This window comes from Podarcis muralis, chromosome 16, assembly GCF_964188315.1.
Source record: "Podarcis muralis chromosome 16, rPodMur119.hap1.1, whole genome shotgun sequence".
NCBI classification, from domain to species: Eukaryota; Metazoa; Chordata; class Lepidosauria; order Squamata; family Lacertidae; genus Podarcis; species Podarcis muralis.
The window spans coordinates 28,261,837-28,282,494 of record NC_135670.1 but is presented as its reverse complement, the minus strand read 5'-3'; the positions used below and the strand labels follow the sequence as shown (position 1 = coordinate 28,282,494).

The following is a 20,658-nucleotide window of genomic DNA, read 5'->3' as shown; positions in this document are numbered from 1 at the left end:
TAATAATAATAATAATAATAATAATTTATTTATACCCCGCCCATCTGGCTGGGTTTCCCCAGCCACTCTGGGCGGCTCCCAATATTAAAAAAAACATGATAAAACATCAAACATTAAAAACATCCCTAAAGAGGGCTGTCTTCAGATGTCTTCTAAAAGTCAGATAGTTGTTTATTTCCTTGACATCTGATGGAAGGGCATTCCACAGGGAGGGTGCCATTACCAAAAAGGCCCTGTAACCTCACTTCTCGCAGGGAGGGAACCGCCAGAAGGCCCTCGGAGCTGGACTTCAGTGAGCAATGGGGATGGAGGCGCTCCTTCAGGTATACAGGACCGAGGCCGTTTAGGTCTTTAAAGGTCAGCACCAACACTTTGAATTGTCCTTGGAAACGTACTAGGAGCCAGTAAGTCATGATGACTATGTCAATGTCTCCATTCTTAACTGACTGAAAACCACACATACACACACAAATCAATTCACAGGAATTAACAACATTCACGTTCGTCCTTTCCTTTTAAAAATCCCACTCTATTAAAATGAGAAAATCTGGTACAAGCTCATTTTGTCCATATTCCGCTTGACAAGTTTATTTTCCTCAGCCCTCTTGAGCTCCTTAGAACAAGAGCAAAGAAGCGAGCCTTGAAAACGGATGCAGTAAAATGCAGCCAGCTGAGAAAAAAAACTGAGCTACATTCACAGTAAAAATCTACCCCACAGTAGGGCAGACTTAAGTTGCAGACTGTCCTCCTTACCCTGAAAGCACAACATTTACCGGGGGTGGGGGGAGAGAGAAGGGGGAAGCCAACACTGTTAAGGGCAGGGAAGGAGAAACTTTTGCCCACCCCCAGATGTTGCTGAACTACAACTCCCATCATGCCTGGCCATTGGTCATGCTTGCTGGGCCTGGAGTTGTAGTTCATCAATACACCTGGAGCACCAACAGTTCTCCTTGCCTGGAGCAGAGGATCGCTAGGCACTGGCATGATTCCACCCACTAAGGCTACTGATTGGCCTCGACAGGAAGAGCCATAGAGACTTCCTGTCTGCTGCATGGTCTGGCTTGACTTCCCACCTCCTGCCCAATAGCTTCTTATAGCTGAGCTCTGACATGCAAGCCTTTCATCTTGAGTGTTATGTACTGAAGTTCTCACCCTGGGCCAGCAGGGGGATACTGTAGATAGTTTTCACTCAGGTCCACATATGCAAATAAGGGATTGAAAGTGACGTTCAGTGATTGGGTAGTTACAGAAAGTGTTACAGTTGCGTTGTAGTGGAGCTCTATATAAGCAGGCTGGCTGAACCCTTCAGCTCAGTTCTGTTCCGGCCTGTGAATAAACAAGAGCTGTTTGAAGAATCGCTGTGTCATCAATGATATGTTCACCCACAACTTAACACTGAGAAACCTCCAAACCATCTTTAGGTGGAAGGAAAGATATTCCATTTGGTCCTGGCCATTCGGAAGCAAACTGCATCAACGGAAATTTAGATTTTGGGCCCGCAAGTCCCTCTGTTCTGTGTAAGAGGATGCAATGGTGATCTCCCAAGTAGCAGCCTCTTTCTCCTTTATGGTTTTTGTTAAAAAAAAAAGCCCTTGGTGAGTCACTAAAGAAATAAATCAGAATGAGTCTTGCCCTGTCTCTAAGTTGATTGCAAAAGTCATTCCATGTTGAGTCAGCAGCTTCTGAGTAGACAAAGCCACACATCTCAGCTTCTGGGCAGTGAAGTCAATCCCTTCGACGTTGGGTTGACTCGTCTTTTCCAGGAGCTCCAGCATGCTTGCCACAAGGACAGCCTTGACCAGCAGTGCTGCGATGGCAACGTGGACTTTTGGACAACCCACAGCCTTCAGGTGCAGAGAAGCGCTGTCAGCTGAAAGATGCAGGAGACACGTTTGAGCGCTGAGGCCAGCCCTTCCCCAACTGAGTGCCCTCAAGACATTTGGGATGGCAATTCCCATGGATGATGATGGTGATGATTATTACCTTGCCCATCTGGCTGGGTTTCCCCAGCCACTCTGGGCAGCTCCCAACAGAATATGATTAATAATAATAATAATAATAATAATAATAATAATAATAATAATAAAGCATCAAACAAAACATCAATCATAAAAAGCTTCCCTGAACAGGGCTGCCTTCAGTTGTCTTCTAAAAGTCAGATAGTTGCTTATTTCCTTGACATCTGATGGGAGGGCGTTCCACAGGGCAGGCACCACTACCAAGAAGGCCCTCTCTGCCTGGTTCCCTGTAACCTCACTTCTCGCAGTGAGGGAACCACCAGAAGGCCCTCGGAGGTGGACCCTGGTGTCCGGGCTGAACGATGGGGGTGGAGACACTCCTTCAGATATATATATTTTAGATGCCAGGCAAAAATGTTCCCAGCTGATTAATATCCTATGGCTTTTTAAACGCGACTGTGGGAAGGGGAGGGTCTACTGTTTTGTAGTCTTTGTTTTAATTATTTACTTACTTGTGTTTCATCTTGTATTTTATTCTGTGAACCGCCCCGAAATCTTGCGATGAAGGGCGGTACATAAATTGAATAAACAGTAATGATAACTGCTCTGCAGGTTTCAAACCCACCTTGGCTCCACCACAGCCTGCAGTGATGGAGGCTGGAGAAGACTCCGGGCCCAGTGGCCTTTAGCCAGTCCTGCATTGGTACCCAAAGCTTCAGGGAGGTGGACGCTCTGCCAAGCAGCTGGAGGAGAAAAGGCAGCAGCGTTTGAGAAAAGATAACTGGTTCTGCGTAAACGTTGGGCTCGTCCTCTTTGTAAAGACTGACGACCCTGAAAAAGAGAGAGAGATGTGCTTAAAAGCCACTGTATTTGATTTAGCGAGCTAAATAACTTTTTTCTTCTCCTCTTCCTATTTTGTTGTTGTTGTTGTTCTTTGAATACTTTATTTAAGATTCAACAATAACAAAAAATCCACAATCACTACTACATCAGTTCATTACAATTGACCATCTTTATCAATAGTTGAAAAATTAAAGAGCATCACTTTAACTTACTCAAATTTTCATATTTAACTTTTATCTCTTTTATCTCTTTCTTAGCAGATCAAAAAGAAAAAGGAAAAGGACAAAAAAGAAGGTAGAGAGATAAAGAAGAAGAAGAAGACAAAGATTTAAAGAAAAATTAAAAGACTTTGTGGATATTTCAGTTATAATTAGAAAAATCTTAATAATTATTCATAAAGGACACAGTTTATAAGAAGTAAATAAGGAGGCCAGATACAGGATAAAGGAAGTCTTTTATGTTGTTTGTACTGTTGTATGTTATGTTCACTATGTTATGTTCACGTTTAATGTGTATTAGGGGGTGGGGTTGTGTTATGTTGTAAATAAAATTCCAATAAAAATTAAATAAAGAAAGAAAGACTTAAAAGGGGAAAAAATAAACACATTTGACTTCCGATTAGACTCATTGTATTATTATTTCTATCACACACAGTTCCAGATTACTGTATTACTTTCTTTATTTTCATCAGATACCAAAAATATTATATTTATTATTTTACAAAAATCATTCTAGTTCTGCCAGGAGATGTTTATTATTACAATAGTTTTCCAGATATTCTTTAAAGATTTCCCATTCTTTCTGTACTTTCTGTACATAAAGGGGTCTAATTTCTTTTTTGATTTCTGGTGGCATTATACCTAGGAGGAAGGTTTCAGGTTTTTTTCTTAAATGAGAACTTAAATAAAGTTCTCATTTAAGGTCTTCTGCTCTTCCTAGAGAGTCCGGGGATCAAACCTGAAACCTTTGGCATGCAAAGCTGATGCTCTACAACTGAGCTATATGGCCTTCCTTAGCAAATCCCTAGCAAGATAACAAAGAAATTCATTGGGTCAGACTCCAGAGCAGCCTTCCCTAACTCAGTGCCCTCCAGATGTCATTGGACTCCAACTCCCATTCAAAAAATGGTTGGGCCTGATTTCAAAGGAATGTTTTTGCCTGGCACCTAAAGATATGTAATTATGGCGCTCTGGGGAGGGCATTCCACCAGTGGGGAGCTACCACAGAAAAGGCCCATTCTTAGCTTGGAACTCTCCAGACCAGCCGTGGACGGGGTACACAAAGAAGGGCCTCAGGTGATGATTTCAGGGTCAGGGTCAGTTCATAAGTGGTCTTTGAGGTATTAGGGGCCTAAGCCATGTAAGACTTTATAGGTCAAAACCAGCGGCTTGAATTGCAATTTATTTATTTCCCGCTAAATACACCCAAGCTGCAAATCCCTAAATGGACTTCAGGGTAGCATACCAAGAACTTTTACAGGGATGCGGGTGGCGCTGTGGTCTAAACCACTGAGCCTCTTGGGCTTGCTGATCAGAAGATCGGCAGTTCAAATCCCCACGACGGGGTGAGCTCCCGTTGCTCAGTCCCTGCTCCTGCCAACCTAGCAGTTCGAAAGCACGTCAAAGTGCAAGTAGATAAATAGGTACTGCTCCGGCGGGAAGGTAAACAGAGTTTCCATGCGCTGCTCTGGTTCGCCAGAAGCGGCTTAGTCATGCTGGCCACATGACCCGGAAGCCCCCTCAGCCAGTAAAGCGAGATGAGCGCCGCAACCCCAGAGTCGGTCACGACTGGACCTAACGGTCAGGGGTCCCTTTACCTTTACCTAGTTCAAAGCAAAGGTGGGGAACCTGAGGCCCAGTGTTTTCCAGGTTTCTCCAACGGTCCCACGAGACTCTCCCTGGGCCGCAAACCCACCCACAGGCTATGCCTCTTGCTGACGTTGCTCCATGCCCTCCTTCAGTGATTAAACTTTTAAAAATCCTGGCTGGAATTTGTCCGTGAACTGCAATAATGGTTCTCGCTTCCCTGGGTGGAGAGCTGGGCACGGGTGTGCAGAAGACTTCTTGCGTAACTGGAACACAGTGCAAACGGAACGTGCAGAGCATGGGGTTGTTTATGCGCAATCGCAGTCTATGACTGCTTGGGAGAAACCCTGGAGAGGAGGGGGCTTAGGCAGCTGTGGGAAGACAGGGGGACCTTCAGTCCTCACAACTGCCTCCTTTCTGTGCTAAGTCTGGCCTCCTGAGTTCTTTGTTTCTTTGAATACATAGTTCGCTTCACTGATACCACCCGAGTTATTACAGTGGTACCTCGGGTTACAGACGCTTCAGGTTACATACGCTTCAGGTTACAGACTCCGCTAACCCAGAAATAGTACCTCGGGTTAAGAACTTTGCTTCAGGATGAGAACAGAAATCATGTCCTGGCGGTGCGGCGGCAGCAGGACGCCCCATTAGCTAAAGTGGTGCTTCAGGTTAAGAACAGTTTCAGGTTAAGAACGGACCTCCGGAACGAATTAAGTACTTAACCCGAGGTACCACTGTACTGATCTGCCCCTGACTCCTGTCCCCGCCATGCAAAGTGAGAGTAGCATCTGTTGCCCTGCCCACTTGCCTCTGGCCCCGCCCACAATCACATGGTCCTAGGAAGGCTCCCCAGATAGGGAATGAGGCCCTCACGGTTCCCCGGCCCTGTAAGGAAGGAGAACATTGATGTTCGCCAACTTCAACAATTCACCGTTTACGTGAATAAGGATGCTCTGAATCTGTAGAGTGTCTCTTTGACAAATGGCAGGATCGGGAGATGTGTGGTTGTCTAGGTGTGGCTGGACTTCAACTCCCATCATCCCAGGACCGAGGCCGTTTAGGTCTTTAAAGGTCAGCACCAACACTTTGAATTGTCCTTGGAAACGTACTAGGAGCCAGTAAGTCATGATGACTATGTCAATGTCTCCATTCTTAACTGACTGAAAACCACACATACACACACAAATCAATTCACAGGAATTAACAACATTCACGTTCGTCCTTTCCTTTTAAAAATCCCACTCTATTAAAATGAGAAAATCTGGTACAAGCTCATTTTGTCCATATTCCGCTTGACAAGTTTATTTTCCTCAGCCCTCTTGAGCTCCTTAGAACAAGAGCAAAGAAGCGAGCCTTGAAAACGGATGCAGTAAAATGCAGCCAGCTGAGAAAAAAAACTGAGCTACATTCACAGTAAAAATCTACCCCACAGTAGGGCAGACTTAAGTTGCAGACTGTCCTCCTTACCCTGAAAGCACAACATTTACCGGGGGTGGGGGGAGAGAGAAGGGGGAAGCCAACACTGTTAAGGGCAGGGAAGGAGAAACTTTTGCCCACCCCCAGATGTTGCTGAACTACAACTCCCATCATGCCTGGCCATTGGTCATGCTTGCTGGGCCTGGAGTTGTAGTTCATCAATACACCTGGAGCACCAACAGTTCTCCTTGCCTGGAGCAGAGGATCGCTAGGCACTGGCATGATTCCACCCACTAAGGCTACTGATTGGCCTCGACAGGAAGAGCCATAGAGACTTCCTGTCTGCTGCATGGTCTGGCTTGACTTCCCACCTCCTGCCCAATAGCTTCTTATAGCTGAGCTCTGACATGCAAGCCTTTCATCTTGAGTGTTATGTACTGAAGTTCTCACCCTGGGCCAGCAGGGGGATACTGTAGATAGTTTTCACTCAGGTCCACATATGCAAATAAGGGATTGAAAGTGACGTTCAGTGATTGGGTAGTTACAGAAAGTGTTACAGTTGCGTTGTAGTGGAGCTCTATATAAGCAGGCTGGCTGAACCCTTCAGCTCAGTTCTGTTCCGGCCTGTGAATAAACAAGAGCTGTTTGAAGAATCGCTGTGTCATCAATGATATGTTCACCCACAACTTAACACTGAGAAACCTCCAAACCATCTTTAGGTGGAAGGAAAGATATTCCATTTGGTCCTGGCCATTCGGAAGCAAACTGCATCAACGGAAATTTAGATTTTGGGCCCGCAAGTCCCTCTGTTCTGTGTAAGAGGATGCAATGGTGATCTCCCAAGTAGCAGCCTCTTTCTCCTTTATGGTTTTTGTTAAAAAAAAAAGCCCTTGGTGAGTCACTAAAGAAATAAATCAGAATGAGTCTTGCCCTGTCTCTAAGTTGATTGCAAAAGTCATTCCATGTTGAGTCAGCAGCTTCTGAGTAGACAAAGCCACACATCTCAGCTTCTGGGCAGTGAAGTCAATCCCTTCGACGTTGGGTTGACTCGTCTTTTCCAGGAGCTCCAGCATGCTTGCCACAAGGACAGCCTTGACCAGCAGTGCTGCGATGGCAACGTGGACTTTTGGACAACCCACAGCCTTCAGGTGCAGAGAAGCGCTGTCAGCTGAAAGATGCAGGAGACACGTTTGAGCGCTGAGGCCAGCCCTTCCCCAACTGAGTGCCCTCAAGACATTTGGGATGGCAATTCCCATGGATGATGATGGTGATGATTATTACCTTGCCCATCTGGCTGGGTTTCCCCAGCCACTCTGGGCAGCTCCCAACAGAATATGATTAATAATAATAATAATAATAATAATAATAATAATAATAAAGCATCAAACAAAACATCAATCATAAAAAGCTTCCCTGAACAGGGCTGCCTTCAGTTGTCTTCTAAAAGTCAGATAGTTGCTTATTTCCTTGACATCTGATGGGAGGGCGTTCCACAGGGCAGGCACCACTACCAAGAAGGCCCTCTCTGCCTGGTTCCCTGTAACCTCACTTCTCGCAGTGAGGGAACCACCAGAAGGCCCTCGGAGGTGGACCCTGGTGTCCGGGCTGAACGATGGGGGTGGAGACACTCCTTCAGATATATATATTTTAGATGCCAGGCAAAAATGTTCCCAGCTGATTAATATCCTATGGCTTTTTAAACGCGACTGTGGGAAGGGGAGGGTCTACTGTTTTGTAGTCTTTGTTTTAATTATTTACTTACTTGTGTTTCATCTTGTATTTTATTCTGTGAACCGCCCCGAAATCTTGCGATGAAGGGCGGTACATAAATTGAATAAACAGTAATGATAACTGCTCTGCAGGTTTCAAACCCACCTTGGCTCCACCACAGCCTGCAGTGATGGAGGCTGGAGAAGACTCCGGGCCCAGTGGCCTTTAGCCAGTCCTGCATTGGTACCCAAAGCTTCAGGGAGGTGGACGCTCTGCCAAGCAGCTGGAGGAGAAAAGGCAGCAGCGTTTGAGAAAAGATAACTGGTTCTGCGTAAACGTTGGGCTCGTCCTCTTTGTAAAGACTGACGACCCTGAAAAAGAGAGAGAGATGTGCTTAAAAGCCACTGTATTTGATTTAGCGAGCTAAATAACTTTTTTCTTCTCCTCTTCCTATTTTGTTGTTGTTGTTGTTCTTTGAATACTTTATTTAAGATTCAACAATAACAAAAAATCCACAATCACTACTACATCAGTTCATTACAATTGACCATCTTTATCAATAGTTGAAAAATTAAAGAGCATCACTTTAACTTACTCAAATTTTCATATTTAACTTTTATCTCTTTTATCTCTTTCTTAGCAGATCAAAAAGAAAAAGGAAAAGGACAAAAAAGAAGGTAGAGAGATAAAGAAGAAGAAGAAGACAAAGATTTAAAGAAAAATTAAAAGACTTTGTGGATATTTCAGTTATAATTAGAAAAATCTTAATAATTATTCATAAAGGACACAGTTTATAAGAAGTAAATAAGGAGGCCAGATACAGGATAAAGGAAGTCTTTTATGTTGTTTGTACTGTTGTATGTTATGTTCACTATGTTATGTTCACGTTTAATGTGTATTAGGGGGTGGGGTTGTGTTATGTTGTAAATAAAATTCCAATAAAAATTAAATAAAGAAAGAAAGACTTAAAAGGGGAAAAAATAAACACATTTGACTTCCGATTAGACTCATTGTATTATTATTTCTATCACACACAGTTCCAGATTACTGTATTACTTTCTTTATTTTCATCAGATACCAAAAATATTATATTTATTATTTTACAAAAATCATTCTAGTTCTGCCAGGAGATGTTTATTATTACAATAGTTTTCCAGATATTCTTTAAAGATTTCCCATTCTTTCTGTACTTTCTGTACATAAAGGGGTCTAATTTCTTTTTTGATTTCTGGTGGCATTATACCTAGGAGGAAGGTTTCAGGTTTTTTTCTTAAATGAGAACTTAAATAAAGTTCTCATTTAAGGTCTTCTGCTCTTCCTAGAGAGTCCGGGGATCAAACCTGAAACCTTTGGCATGCAAAGCTGATGCTCTACAACTGAGCTATATGGCCTTCCTTAGCAAATCCCTAGCAAGATAACAAAGAAATTCATTGGGTCAGACTCCAGAGCAGCCTTCCCTAACTCAGTGCCCTCCAGATGTCATTGGACTCCAACTCCCATCATTCTCAACAGTGCGGCCAATGATTGGGGTGATGAAAACTGTAGTCCAATAACATACGGAAGTCCTTGTGGTGGTGGTTAGACTATTAACTGCCCATCACCAGAAGGGTTGTGGTGGTTCCAGCACTTGCCCCAACCTCTGTAGAGCTGCCGCCACCAGGGTAGACAAAATTGTGCTGAATGGACCAACTGGTCTAATTTAATATAAAGTAGGGTTACCAGATGTCCAGTCCCCGGATTTGCAAATCTGTCCCCGGACAAATTCCGTCCCTGGAATGTCCCCAGATTTGCAAATTTGTCCCTGGGAAACGTCGCAGCGGCAGCCTCAGCAGCCCAGAGCCAGCCTGGTAGTGCAGTTGGCTCTGGCTGGCTTCAGGAGCTGCTCACTGCCGCCGCCGCTGCTGAAGGGGAACCAGGGACGTCTGGCGGTACAGATCTCCTGCCCCCTTCCCCCTTTGTTTTGACAGATCGGGGGAGGTCAGGAGTCACGGGCGGGTGGGCGTTGCCCAGGAGGGGTGCAAGACAAGGTGCCAGGCAAGGTGCAAAGCCCTTCTTTTGCACCCTGTGAAACATAAATGTGCAGAGTTTTTTAAAAAAACTGGGCAACAGCCACCCGCCCACAACTCCCGAGCCTGCCGGATCAGTCACAACAAAGGAGGAGATTGGGGGAGGCTCAGGAGTCAAGGGCGCGCGGCGTGCTGTTGCCCAGTTTTTTAAAAACTGCGCATTTATGTTTCCCAGGGTGTGAAAGAAGGGCTTTGCACCTTTATACAATATGCATGTGTGCTTGGGCCCAGGGTCTTTTGCCTCACCATCCCCACGACTGACTCCCTGTTGCTACTCAGCTTAAGGGGAGAAAAAGTGTCCCCGGATTCATTGAAAAAAAAAAAAAAAACTTTCTCTATCCCCCCTTCCAGTTCCATGGCTCCTTCTGTTCCTCACCCTTTGGCTTCTAACTCTGCCAAGGCGTCTCCGAGGTCCACGGAAGGAAGGTGACACACCAGAGATGCAAAGGCTTCTGGGCAATCCCCAAACTTCTCCAGCAGGAACTGCAGTAGGAGAACCAGGCCCTTGTTGCTCTGAAGCAAGATGCAGCCGCTTTGAGGGGGAAGCCCCGAGGCCGCCTGCCGTCCTTGCGCCACGAGGCTGGCAAAGATGGAGGCCTCGTGCCTCACTTCCTGGTCTTCGTCCTGGAGCAGGCAAACGGCCACACCAATCAGGCTGTGAAATCAGGCAGGGAAATTCAAATCAAAACAAAATCGATTTGGAGGGCGGCAAGGAAGGCGAGGTCTCAAAAGATCTCAGCCCTGTGCAATGGACAGAAAGCTGACCTGATTTCCCAGAGTGACACTGGGTCAGAGTTTTCATTGTGGGGGAAACTAAATGCGTAGGTAGAGGAAGCCCCCGGTGCTGCTTGGGGAATAAACGCGGGAGCTGGAAGAGGCAGGGCAGAGAGGTGTCGGCCGTGCCCTGGCCATAGCTGTCAACCTTCCATTTTTTTGTGGGAAATTCCCTTATTCCAGAGCCGTTTCCCGCTGCTTCCTGCTGCTATCCCAGATTGTTAGATATCCCGTAGGCTGTCCCCGGGACACGTGAGGCTGCTGATCCCTTATTTTCAAATCTGAAAGTTGACAGCTATGGCCCTGGCAGCTTCCCAAGGATGCTGGACCCCTGGCCCCATAGCTACGTACCGTAATGCCAGGGCACGAAGGGGCGAGCGGGAGGATTCTTGGGCTCTCCAGAGCACATCGGCTCCAGACATTCTCAGCGACTTTGCCACAGCCATTCTGAGCACCTCTGAAGACAAGGGGTTGCTGCACTGGTCGATGACTGCACACCACTGTTCCAGTAAAGGATAATCCTCATGACTGTCCCAGGAGGAAAGAGTATGTTTAATAAGCGAGAGCGAAGGCCAACACTAATTAACTTCCAAGCGTCCATCTCTAGCACGTTGCCCTTACGATGCCAGGAGGTCATTTTTCCAGTACAGTTGTACCTTGGATCTCAAACGCCTTGGCCTCGAACAAATCGGCTCCCGAACGGTTGAAACCCAGAAGTGTGTGTTCCGGTTTGTGAACTGTTTTTGAAAGCCGTACGTCCGACGGGGCTTCCACGGCTTCCGATTGGCTGCAGGAGCTTCCTGCAGCCAATCGGAAGCCGCACTTTGGTTTCTGAACATTTTGGAAGTCGGACGGATTCCGTTCGACTTCCAAGGTACGACTGTATGTTATTTGCAGAAAACTGAAAGCAAACCATCCCTCAAGTTTGTTCCATGCCACCCTTGCCTTTGCGCACTTTTGTGCTGGGAAGAGGGAGAACCTGTATATTTTTGTGCCGAGAAACCGTGACACTCCAGGCATTGCTGGACTCAATCTCACATCAGCCTCAGTCAACATGACAGATGGCTAGGGATGATGAAAGCTGTAGTGTAGCGACATCTTTAAAAAATAAAAAATAAAGAATGGAGGAAATTCAAAGATTATTTGGTTAAATTTGTTAAGATAACTGAAATAGAATTACTTGCGAGTATCAGATTGGCCTAGGATCTAAATATGTGATGTTGGAGGATATTATGGACAAAAGACAAAATGAAAAGAAAGAAAGATGTCAATGGACCAAGTAAAATAGTTTTGGAAAACTGCTACAATGATTTATATGGAAACTCAGCCAGGGGGATTCGAGGAAGTCACCCAACAATGATAACAAAAGCGGAATTATTACAGTTAGGATAAATGTTTGTTTGTTTTCTGATGTTTTCTTTTTATTCATGTGGATATGTTTGTTATAAATTTGGAAAACTAATAATTTTTTTTTGAAAAATAAAAACAAAATAGAAAATAAAATAAAATATCTTTTCTTTTTAAAAAAACTTTTATGGTCACCAAAACACATATCATACATTTAATATTGACTTCCATTCCACCCCTTCCATGGTTTGTTTTGGTCACCCTTTTTTTGCTGCACATTCTAATCAATCTGTGTGCTTTTCTTTTTCAATCTTATCTCAGTTAACTATATACTGCTGAATTTATTCTAAACCTGCCAACGTCTTTGTTTACAATAGTTTTCCAGATATTCTACAAATCTTCCTTAAATACACTTTCTTCCTGATTCTATCACTTAATTTAGCCATTTCTGCATTTTCCATCCATTTCACCTGCCATTCCTGCAGTGTAGCATTGTCTGGGAGGCTGAAGTTCCCCACCCCAGACACAAAAGATATTAAGAACGAGCCCTGCTAACTCAGGCCAGTGGCCCATCTAGTCCAGCATCCTATTCTCACAGTGGCTGAACAGATGTTTGCTGAAAGCCTGTTAACTGGACATGAGCACAACAGCAGTCTGCCCAACTGCGATCTGCAGGTATTCAGAAGAAGAAGAGTTTGGATTTGATATCCTGCTTTATCACTACCCAAAGGAGTCTCAAAGCGGCTAACATTCTCCTTTCCCTTTCTCCCCCACAACAAATACTCCGTGAGGTGAGTGGGGTTGAGAGACTTCAGAGAAGTGTGACTAGCCCAAGGTCACCCGGCAGCTGCATGTGGAGGAGCAGAGACGCGAACCCGGTCCCCCAGATTACGAGTCTACCGCTCTTAACCACTACACCACACTGGCTCCTCTGGCAATTAATCTACTTACCTTGGAGTCAGGAGCAAAGGAGTAAGACACAGCGCATGTCCCAGAAGCTCTGGGCTGAGATCATCGTTCCCCACCATGGAGAGGAGGTCTCTCTTGGTCTCTGCGAGCACAGCTCCCCGCAGCTCGTGAGAAGAAGCTGGGCTCCGAAACCTCAGCTTGCTACAGAGATGCACACAAGCTTCTAGGTATAACTTCAGAAGCACGTTGTTGGCCCCTTCTTTCAGCTTCTGACCTAGTTTCTCCTAATTCAACAGAAGGGAAACATATTTCACATTGGGAATGGGTGGCGCTGTGGTCTAAACCACTGAGCCTCTTGGGCTTGCCGATCGGAAGGTTGGTGGTTCAAATCCCCGTGATAGAGTGAGCTCCCGTTGCTCTGTCCCAGCTTCTGCCAACCTAGCAGTTCAAAAGCACGCCAGTGCAAATAGATAAATAGGTACCACTGTGGCGGGAAGCTAAACGGAGTTTCTGTGCAATCTGGTCTCCGTCATGGTGTCCTGTTGCGCCAGAAGCGGTTTAGTCATGCTGGCCACATGACTTGGAAAACTGTCTGTGGACAAATGCCAGCTCCCTCGGCCTGAAAGCGGGATGAGCGCCGCAACCCCATAGTTGCCTTTGACTGGACTTAACCGTCCAGGGGTCCTTTACCTTTACCTAATAAGGTTTATAAGGGACGCGGGTGGCGCTGTGGGTAAAAGCCTCAGCGCCTAGGGCTTGCCGATCGAAAGGTCGGCGGTTCGAATCCCCGCGGCGGGGTGCGCTCCCGTTGTTCGGTCCCAGCGCCTGCCAACCTAGCAGTTCGAAAGCACCCCCGGGTACAAGTAGATAAATAGGGACCGCTTACTGGCGGGAAGGTAAACGGCGTTCCGTGTGCGGCTCTGGCTCACCAGATGCAGCTTTGTCACGCTGGCCACGTGACCCGGAAGTGTCTGCGGACAGCGCTGGCCCCCGGCCTCTTGAGTGAGATGGGCGCACAACCCCAGAGTCTGTCAAGACTGGCCCGTACGGGCAGGGGTACCTTTAATAAGGTTTATAACCTAGGACATGATGGGGAGAAACCAGTGCCCTTCCAGATGTTGCTGAACTACAACTCCCATCAGCCCCAACCAGCATGGCCAACATTTGGGGCGATGGGAATTGTAGCATGGCAAACTCTGGAGGACCACAGGTTAGCCCCCCAATACAGAGAACCAACCTACATGCCTCTGCAGCCCCAAAATTAAGAAACAAATTTGTTCAATAACAGCTCAGTTGGTCAAGCATGAGACCTGTAAAAAAAAAAAAAGTGATCTGTAAATTTAATAAATAGTACTGTTAATAGTACCATTAAGCCTTTAACGGCTCAGGATCGCAATACCTGAAGGACCGCCTCTTTCCATATAAACCATCCCAGACTCTGCGTTCATTAAGTGAATCCCTTCTTCGTGTACATCCTCCACGTGAGGTCCGGAGGGTGGTAAAACAAAAACGGGGCCTTTTCTGCAGTGGCTCCCCGTCAGTGGAATGCTCTCCCCAGGGAAGTTCGCCTGGCACCTTCACTATATATTTTTCAGCACGAGGCAAAAACTTCAACCAGGCCTTTGGCTGATTAATATCCTACATCCTTTAAATGTGTCTGTGGGAAGGGGGGGTGTGTTATTGTTTCGCTGTTTGGTTTTACTTATTTACTTGTTTTTATCCTGTATTTTAGGGACGCGGGTGGCGCTGTGGGTTAAACCACAGAGCCTAGGATTTGCCGATCAGAAGGTTGGCGGTTCGAATCCCCGCGACAGAGTGAGCTCCCGTTGTTCAGTCCCTGCTCCTGCCAACCTAGCAGTTTGAAAGCACGTCAAAGTGCAAGTAGATAAAAAGGTACCGCTCTGGCGGGAAGGTAAACGCCGTTTCCGTGCGTTGCTCTGGTTCGCCAGAAGCAGCTTAGTCATGCTGGCCACATGACCCAGAAGCTGTATGCCGGCTCCCTCGGCCAATAAAGCGAGATGAGCGCCGCAACCCCAGAGTCTGGACGTAATGGTCAGGGGTCCCTTTACCTTTATCCTGTATTTTATTCGGTGAACCGCCCTGAGATCTTGTGCTGAAGGGCAGTATATACCGTAATGCCAATAAATAAAAAATAAGCCAAGGCTCACCAGTAACACCATTTGTAACTCCTGGCTAGAATTCAGACAGTTTTCCTCCTCCTTTTCAGTCACCCAGGTCAGAATGGCTACTTGCACATCGACGTTCCCCCTTTGCAGGAGCAAGCAAACTTCGCCAATTCTCTCAGGAGCTCCTGATCTCGCGGCCTCGTGACAAAGGAAGCAGGCTGCATGCTGGCAGAATGTGGCAGAACCAATCTGGGAGAGAACCAAGAACAGCAGGGTTTGGGTATATTCAGACAGCCCTGTTTGGTGTAGCAGTTAGGGTGCTGGACTAGGACTGTAGGGACCCAGGTTCAAATCTCCATTCAGACACAAAGCTCCCTGCACCAGCCCTAGGTCTACCTCACAAGGTTGTTGTGAAATTGAGGGTGAGATTGCCATGCACAGTGCCCCAAGGCTCCTTGGAAGGACGGTGAAATTATGAAGAAATATTTCTGTAAAAAATTAACAGCAGGAGGCACGGATAGAGGATGAAAACTGTGTAGGCGTCAGCATTCAAACAAATAGTACAGGAAACAATGGGGCAACCCTAAATTTCTTACGGATTGTTTTGGTCGTATTTGCCACCATCTGCTGCGATGAAGCATCTCAGCAGGGGCCTTCAAAACTGATTTCATCCTTATTCCTCGCATAGGGAATGCCAGTCCAGCATCTACAAGCATGTCCCTGCAAAAGCATGCTTGCAGAAGATCCCATTACCGTATTTTTCGCTCTGTAAGACGCACTTTCCCCCTCCTAAAAAGTAAGGGGAAATGTGTGTGCGTCTGATGGAGCGAATGCAGGCGGGAGGCTCTGCTCAGCGCTCCCTTTAAAGAGCTGCGTGGAGCGTGTACGCGGCTCTTAGGGGCTCTTCCCTGAGGAGGGAGAAGGGCAGCCCTTTTTCGGGGAAAAGCCCCCAAGAGCCACACACACTCCGCACGCTCTTTAAAGGGAGCGCGGCTCTTGGGGGAGCCTTAGCTGCGCAGACTCTCTCGGGAAAGGGGAGCCTTTTACCTGCTGCCCGGGAGAGGCTGCGCGCAGCTATCCCATAAGCCAGGACAGCCAGCGGGATCGCTGCGCAGCGATCCTGCTGGCTGTCCTGGCTTATGGGATTCAGATTTTTTCCCCCTCTTGTTTTCCTCTTCCAAAAACTAGGTGCGTCTTATGGACTGGTGCGTCTTATAGAGTGAAAAATACGGTAACTATCCCCCTCTAAAATCCACACAATGCACCACTATGCATCCCAGTCTCTTTTGCCTGCACTTTTGTATGCGGTCATGTGTTGTGCCACACACCCCAGGGCAGCCATTTTATGTTAGGTCCCATGGCAGCCATTTTGTGACCGGCGCCCGCAGCCCATCCCCGCGGAACAAAAAAACCCCAAAATGTGCCCACACTGACCCCCAAAAGTTGTCAACCACCATCTTATATCCTGCCAAATTTTATGGAGCGTTTCCAGCTGGACTCCTGGCTTCCACCCGCTGCTATTTGTCAGTTCTGCCGGCCTTGGCAGATGTAAAATATACCTGAACCTAATAACAAATTCAGACAACTGCTGGAGATGTGGGAGTAAAAATGCGAACTTAGTACATATGATGATTAACTGCCCGATGATAAGATCATTTTGGTGCGAGGTGAAGATATATATAGCAAGAATAATAAAAAGAAATTGTTATTTAGGGGAATTGAATTGAATTCTAAATTATATACTGGAAACGTGGGAGATTACAAGGGGTCAAAAAAATGGATGTACCGTGCCATATTAGAAGCAAAAAAACTTGTTTTGATGAATTGGAAGAGCCGCAAAAAGATTCCATTGAGCACATGGATTGATAATATGGACAGACTAGCTACATACGAATGAATTGCATGTCGACGCAAATTAAGAATGGATAAATATGAAGAAATCTGGAAGGAATATTTAAGCGATAAGGCGGGCAGTGGTGGGAAGTAGGGGGAGGAGAGTTGGGGAAATATTGTTAAAAAGGTGTAGTCATAGGTATATCAGTACTCAAATCTGAATTGTTAAATTGTGTTATTAGTGTTATTGTGGTTTTTGTTGTACGTGTTTTTTGTGGTTGTTGTTTGTATTGAAAAAATGATTAAATATATTTTTTTAAAAAAATATACCTGAACCTGAGATGCACCAGGCTTCACTAAGGGCTCGGAGTTGGCCAGTTCGCTGCTCACCACCTCTCGAACTCGCTGCTTAAAATCTCGAGAACAGCTTCCAATCAGGAGGGAAACAGCTTGGAGGTAGGCCGTGCGAACGAGGGGACATGGCTGTGTGGGGGTGAGCAACCAGAGACGGTCTTCCAACTGGCCAGCGATGGAGAACAGCACGTCGGGGGGAAGACTGAAAGGAAGTTAAGACCACCATATTAGTGTTAAGCGCAGTCATTTAATTCTCTTAAATTGTAAACGCTTGCATGCGTTGTGATGTGTTTAGGTTGGACTGGCTGGTAACAGAAATCTTAGAGAGTTCCCTAGTAGTTCTCACGTGACTGGTTAACGCTGGTCACAGGGGAGGTATGGTATCTAGCAAAGGAGACTCCATTATTTATTTTATTTTATTTTGGCGAAGTAATAATCATATATAAACAAAAATGAAAATGTGCACCCCACTACCAAGACCATTCCAACTATCTAACCTCCCAAAATTTGGCCCCTGGTCTCACCACCCTGAAACCCAGCTATAGACTGAAGGTGTTCGAATGAAAAATAATGCACGTATACACCATACATTTAAAGCACATGACTGCCACCCACCCAAATAATCCTGGGAACTGTAGTTTGTTAAGGGTGCCAGGAATTATAGCTCTGCGAGCAGTAAACCACACTTCCCAGGATTCCTTGGGGGAAACCCTGTCCTTCAAAAGGTATGGTGATGTACACAGAATTAGACTGCTATTCCACAGACGCTTACCCAGGAGGAAGCTTCCCTTGAACCCGGCGTGACTTACCTCTGAAAAGAGGTAAGTATTCGTTAAGTTAAATTAATTGGAAATAGCTTGCAAGTATTAGATCGGCTTAGGATTTTATATAAGTTAAGTGATAAATTAATTATGTTTAATTTTGAATTGGAAAGATAGAATGACGTTAAGTGATTAAGTTAAGTGTACAAGAACTCTGAATTGGAAAACCGTTAAAAGGATACAGTGGTGCCTCGCAAGACGAAATTAATCCGTTCCGCGAGTCTCTTCGTCTTGCGGTTTTTTCGTCTTGCGAAGCACGGCTATTAGCGGCTTAGCGGCTATTAGCGGCTTAGCGGCTTTAAGAAAAAGGAAACAAACTCGCAAGAACTCGCAAGACGTTTTGTCTTGCGAAGCAAGCCCATAGGGAAATTCGTCTTGCGGAACGACTCAAAAAACGGAAAACCCTTTCGTCTAGTGAGTTTTTCGTCTTGCGAGGCATTCGTCTTGCGGGGCACCACTGTATGCATTGAAATTCAACCAAGGGGAAGCGAGGAAGTCACTTAACAATGTTAATAAGTGTAATTTTAATAAGGTGATGATTTATGTTTGTTTGTTTGTTTGTTTATAATTTTGTGAAAACCAATAAAAAAAAATGGAAAAGAAAAGAAAAGAGGTAAGTATTAGGGTTGGCACTACCAGAGAGCCACTCTTACCAGTTTGCATTCAGGGCCTGAGCCAGCACGGCGTGGATCTGCAGCAGTCTGCCATGCAGGGCATTGTGGCAAAGCGCATCCCCCGGTAGCGGCAAACCCGAGGCCAGTCGGAAGAGGACACCTCCATATTCCGTCGCAGGAACTAACGGGACCAAGGCCTTGGCTGCCATCACCCTCACGGCATGTATGGGGTTTCCGGAAAGCCGGACGAGGGGCTCCAGGAAGCAGGCGTTGGTATCGCTGCAGAACAAGGAACGGACGAAAGGCAGTGTTTTCAGAATGCGGTTCCCAGTGCCCTTAACAAACTACAGTTCCCAGGATTCTTCAGGGCAAGCCATGTGCTTTAAAAGCACAGCATTTAAAGCACATTTCTTACTACCTCCAACACAAAAGAATACTGGGAAGTATCGTTTGCCCCTCGCAGAGGTGCAATTCTCAGCACCCTTAACAAACTACAACTCCCAGGATTGTTTTGGAGGAAGTCACGTGCTTTATACCTCTAATGGAGAGGCCATAAATTGAATGCACATTTCGTACCCCCCAAAAAAGAATTCTGGGAATTATAGTTTACCCCCACAGAGCTACAATTCTCAGCACCGTTAACAAACTACAGGCCTCAGGCTTCTTGCCCCTGAAGTGTACGTATCTAGCTTTCAGTGTGCGAGTCCCACTATGCCTTTCAGACCAAAATGCATCTATCACTCTCAGCATGGCCAAGTACTTTGCTGCAGCAAGCAAAACTCACCAGGTCTAGAGTTTGTGACGTGACCCTTACTTTTCAAGTGTTCACACCAATCTTATTTCACTCTAGGCTACTTACACCTCTGGATAACGTATTTCTTATTTTGTTTCTTTAGCGCAGGTCACCAGTCATAACAATAAATATTCGATCCGATACCACAGAATCACAGAATCGAAGGGTTGGAAGGGACCACGATGGTCATTGAATAAAACCCTCTGCAATGTAGGAATATTATTATTATTTCCCTAACTTGGTGCTTGACCCACAGCCCTGAGCTGAGCTCCATCCATGTGCCTTGGTGTGCAAGCAAAAATACCTGCACAAAACCCGACTGCGACTGTCCAATCACCTTTGGTCAGGGCCGGATTTAGGTTTGATGAGGCCCTAAGCTACTGAAGGTAATGGGGTCCTTTATATGTCCAGCTGTCCTTTGTCAACAACAAATTATTGCTGTTTTATGTGTGGAATATATGCTATGTGGTAATTTATGGACCTAATAGGTATCGAAAGCCATATAGAAAGGAGCAAACCAGTGATATTTTAGGGAGCAGGCTAGCAGGCGGGGCCCATTACTTACATTATGGGAGCCTACACAACACAAAACACTGTTGCTGTATGTAGGTTTTGTTTTATTTGTTTTTGTTTATCTTATATTTTGGAAATGTACATCCAATTTTTTTCCCTTTACATTTTTTTTGGGGGGCCCCCCAAGTGTGGAGCCCTAAGCTATAGCTTGTTTAGCTTCTACGTAAATCCAGGACTGCCTTTGGTGCCTCCTTCCCGTCATGGGCGAGATTCTGCCTGAGTTGCCTACCTATTCCACGTATCTGTGCCACCAGGCTGGAGTTTTGCCAGAAAGGTGAGGATGGCGTAGAGGGACGGGCAGAGTCGAAACCTCCCTCTCTGGGGCCCTGTGGACTCTTCAGCAGCCACGGCTAATTCCTTGAGCAGGATGCTCCTCAGCTGAGGGTAGCGGGTGAAAAGGGCCTCAGGGCTTACCCCGTCCTGATCACAGCCATCGTCCCAACTCCGCGTCCGACCGAGCAGACGGACAGTCAGGGCACCTGGGGGAAAAATAACAGCAGGATGAAAAGAACACAGAGCCATGTTATATTCAGTGATGGCACCAGGAACCTTGTCTTTTATCTGTAACTAAATAGATATATGGGACGCAGGTGGCACTGTGGGTTAAACCACAGAGCCTAGGACTTGCCGATCAGAAGGTCGGCGGTTCGAATCCCTGCGACGGGGTGAGCTCCAGTTGCTCGGTCCCTGCTCCTGCCAACCTAGCAGTTCGAAAG

At 46.0% G+C, this 20,658-nt stretch overlaps 1 protein-coding gene and 1 long non-coding RNA gene across 8 annotated transcripts in view; both read right to left on the bottom strand.

The window, feature by feature from the left end:
• Nucleotides 1-9: 9 nt before the first annotated feature.
• On the bottom strand, nt 10-3,074 carry LOC144325780 (uncharacterized). Its single transcript, XR_013390958.1, has 2 exons — nt 2,584-3,074; nt 10-1,870 (listed from the first exon to the last, which is right to left on the bottom strand). It is a non-coding gene; the product is annotated as an uncharacterized LOC144325780 (long non-coding RNA).
• A 3,826-nt stretch (nt 3,075-6,900) lies between these two features.
• LOC114586291 (tRNA (32-2'-O)-methyltransferase regulator THADA-like) overlaps nt 6,901-20,658 on the bottom strand; it is a 58,725-nt gene continuing 44,967 nt past the window's right edge. For 3 of the 7 annotated variants that reach the window (XM_077920849.1, XM_077920848.1, XM_028709554.2), the window contains 9 exons: nt 20,172-20,421; nt 18,616-18,855; nt 17,118-17,343; nt 14,997-15,203; nt 12,871-13,112; nt 10,924-11,100; nt 10,175-10,453; nt 7,898-8,103; nt 6,901-7,190 (listed from right to left, as the gene is read on the bottom strand). In XM_077920849.1, coding sequence (XP_077776975.1) covers nt 6,937-7,190; nt 7,898-8,103; nt 10,175-10,453; nt 10,924-11,100; nt 12,871-13,112; nt 14,997-15,203; nt 17,118-17,343; nt 18,616-18,855; nt 20,172-20,421 — 2,081 coding nt within the window. In that variant the 3' untranslated portion in view covers nt 6,901-6,936. Of the gene's footprint in view, nt 7,191-7,784; nt 8,104-10,174; nt 10,454-10,923; nt 11,101-12,870; nt 13,113-14,996; nt 15,204-17,117; nt 17,344-18,615; nt 18,856-20,171; nt 20,422-20,658 lie in introns of those variants that run through there. The other 4 variants (XR_013391077.1, XM_077920850.1, XM_028709558.2 and 1 more) reach the window with 4 other exon arrangements.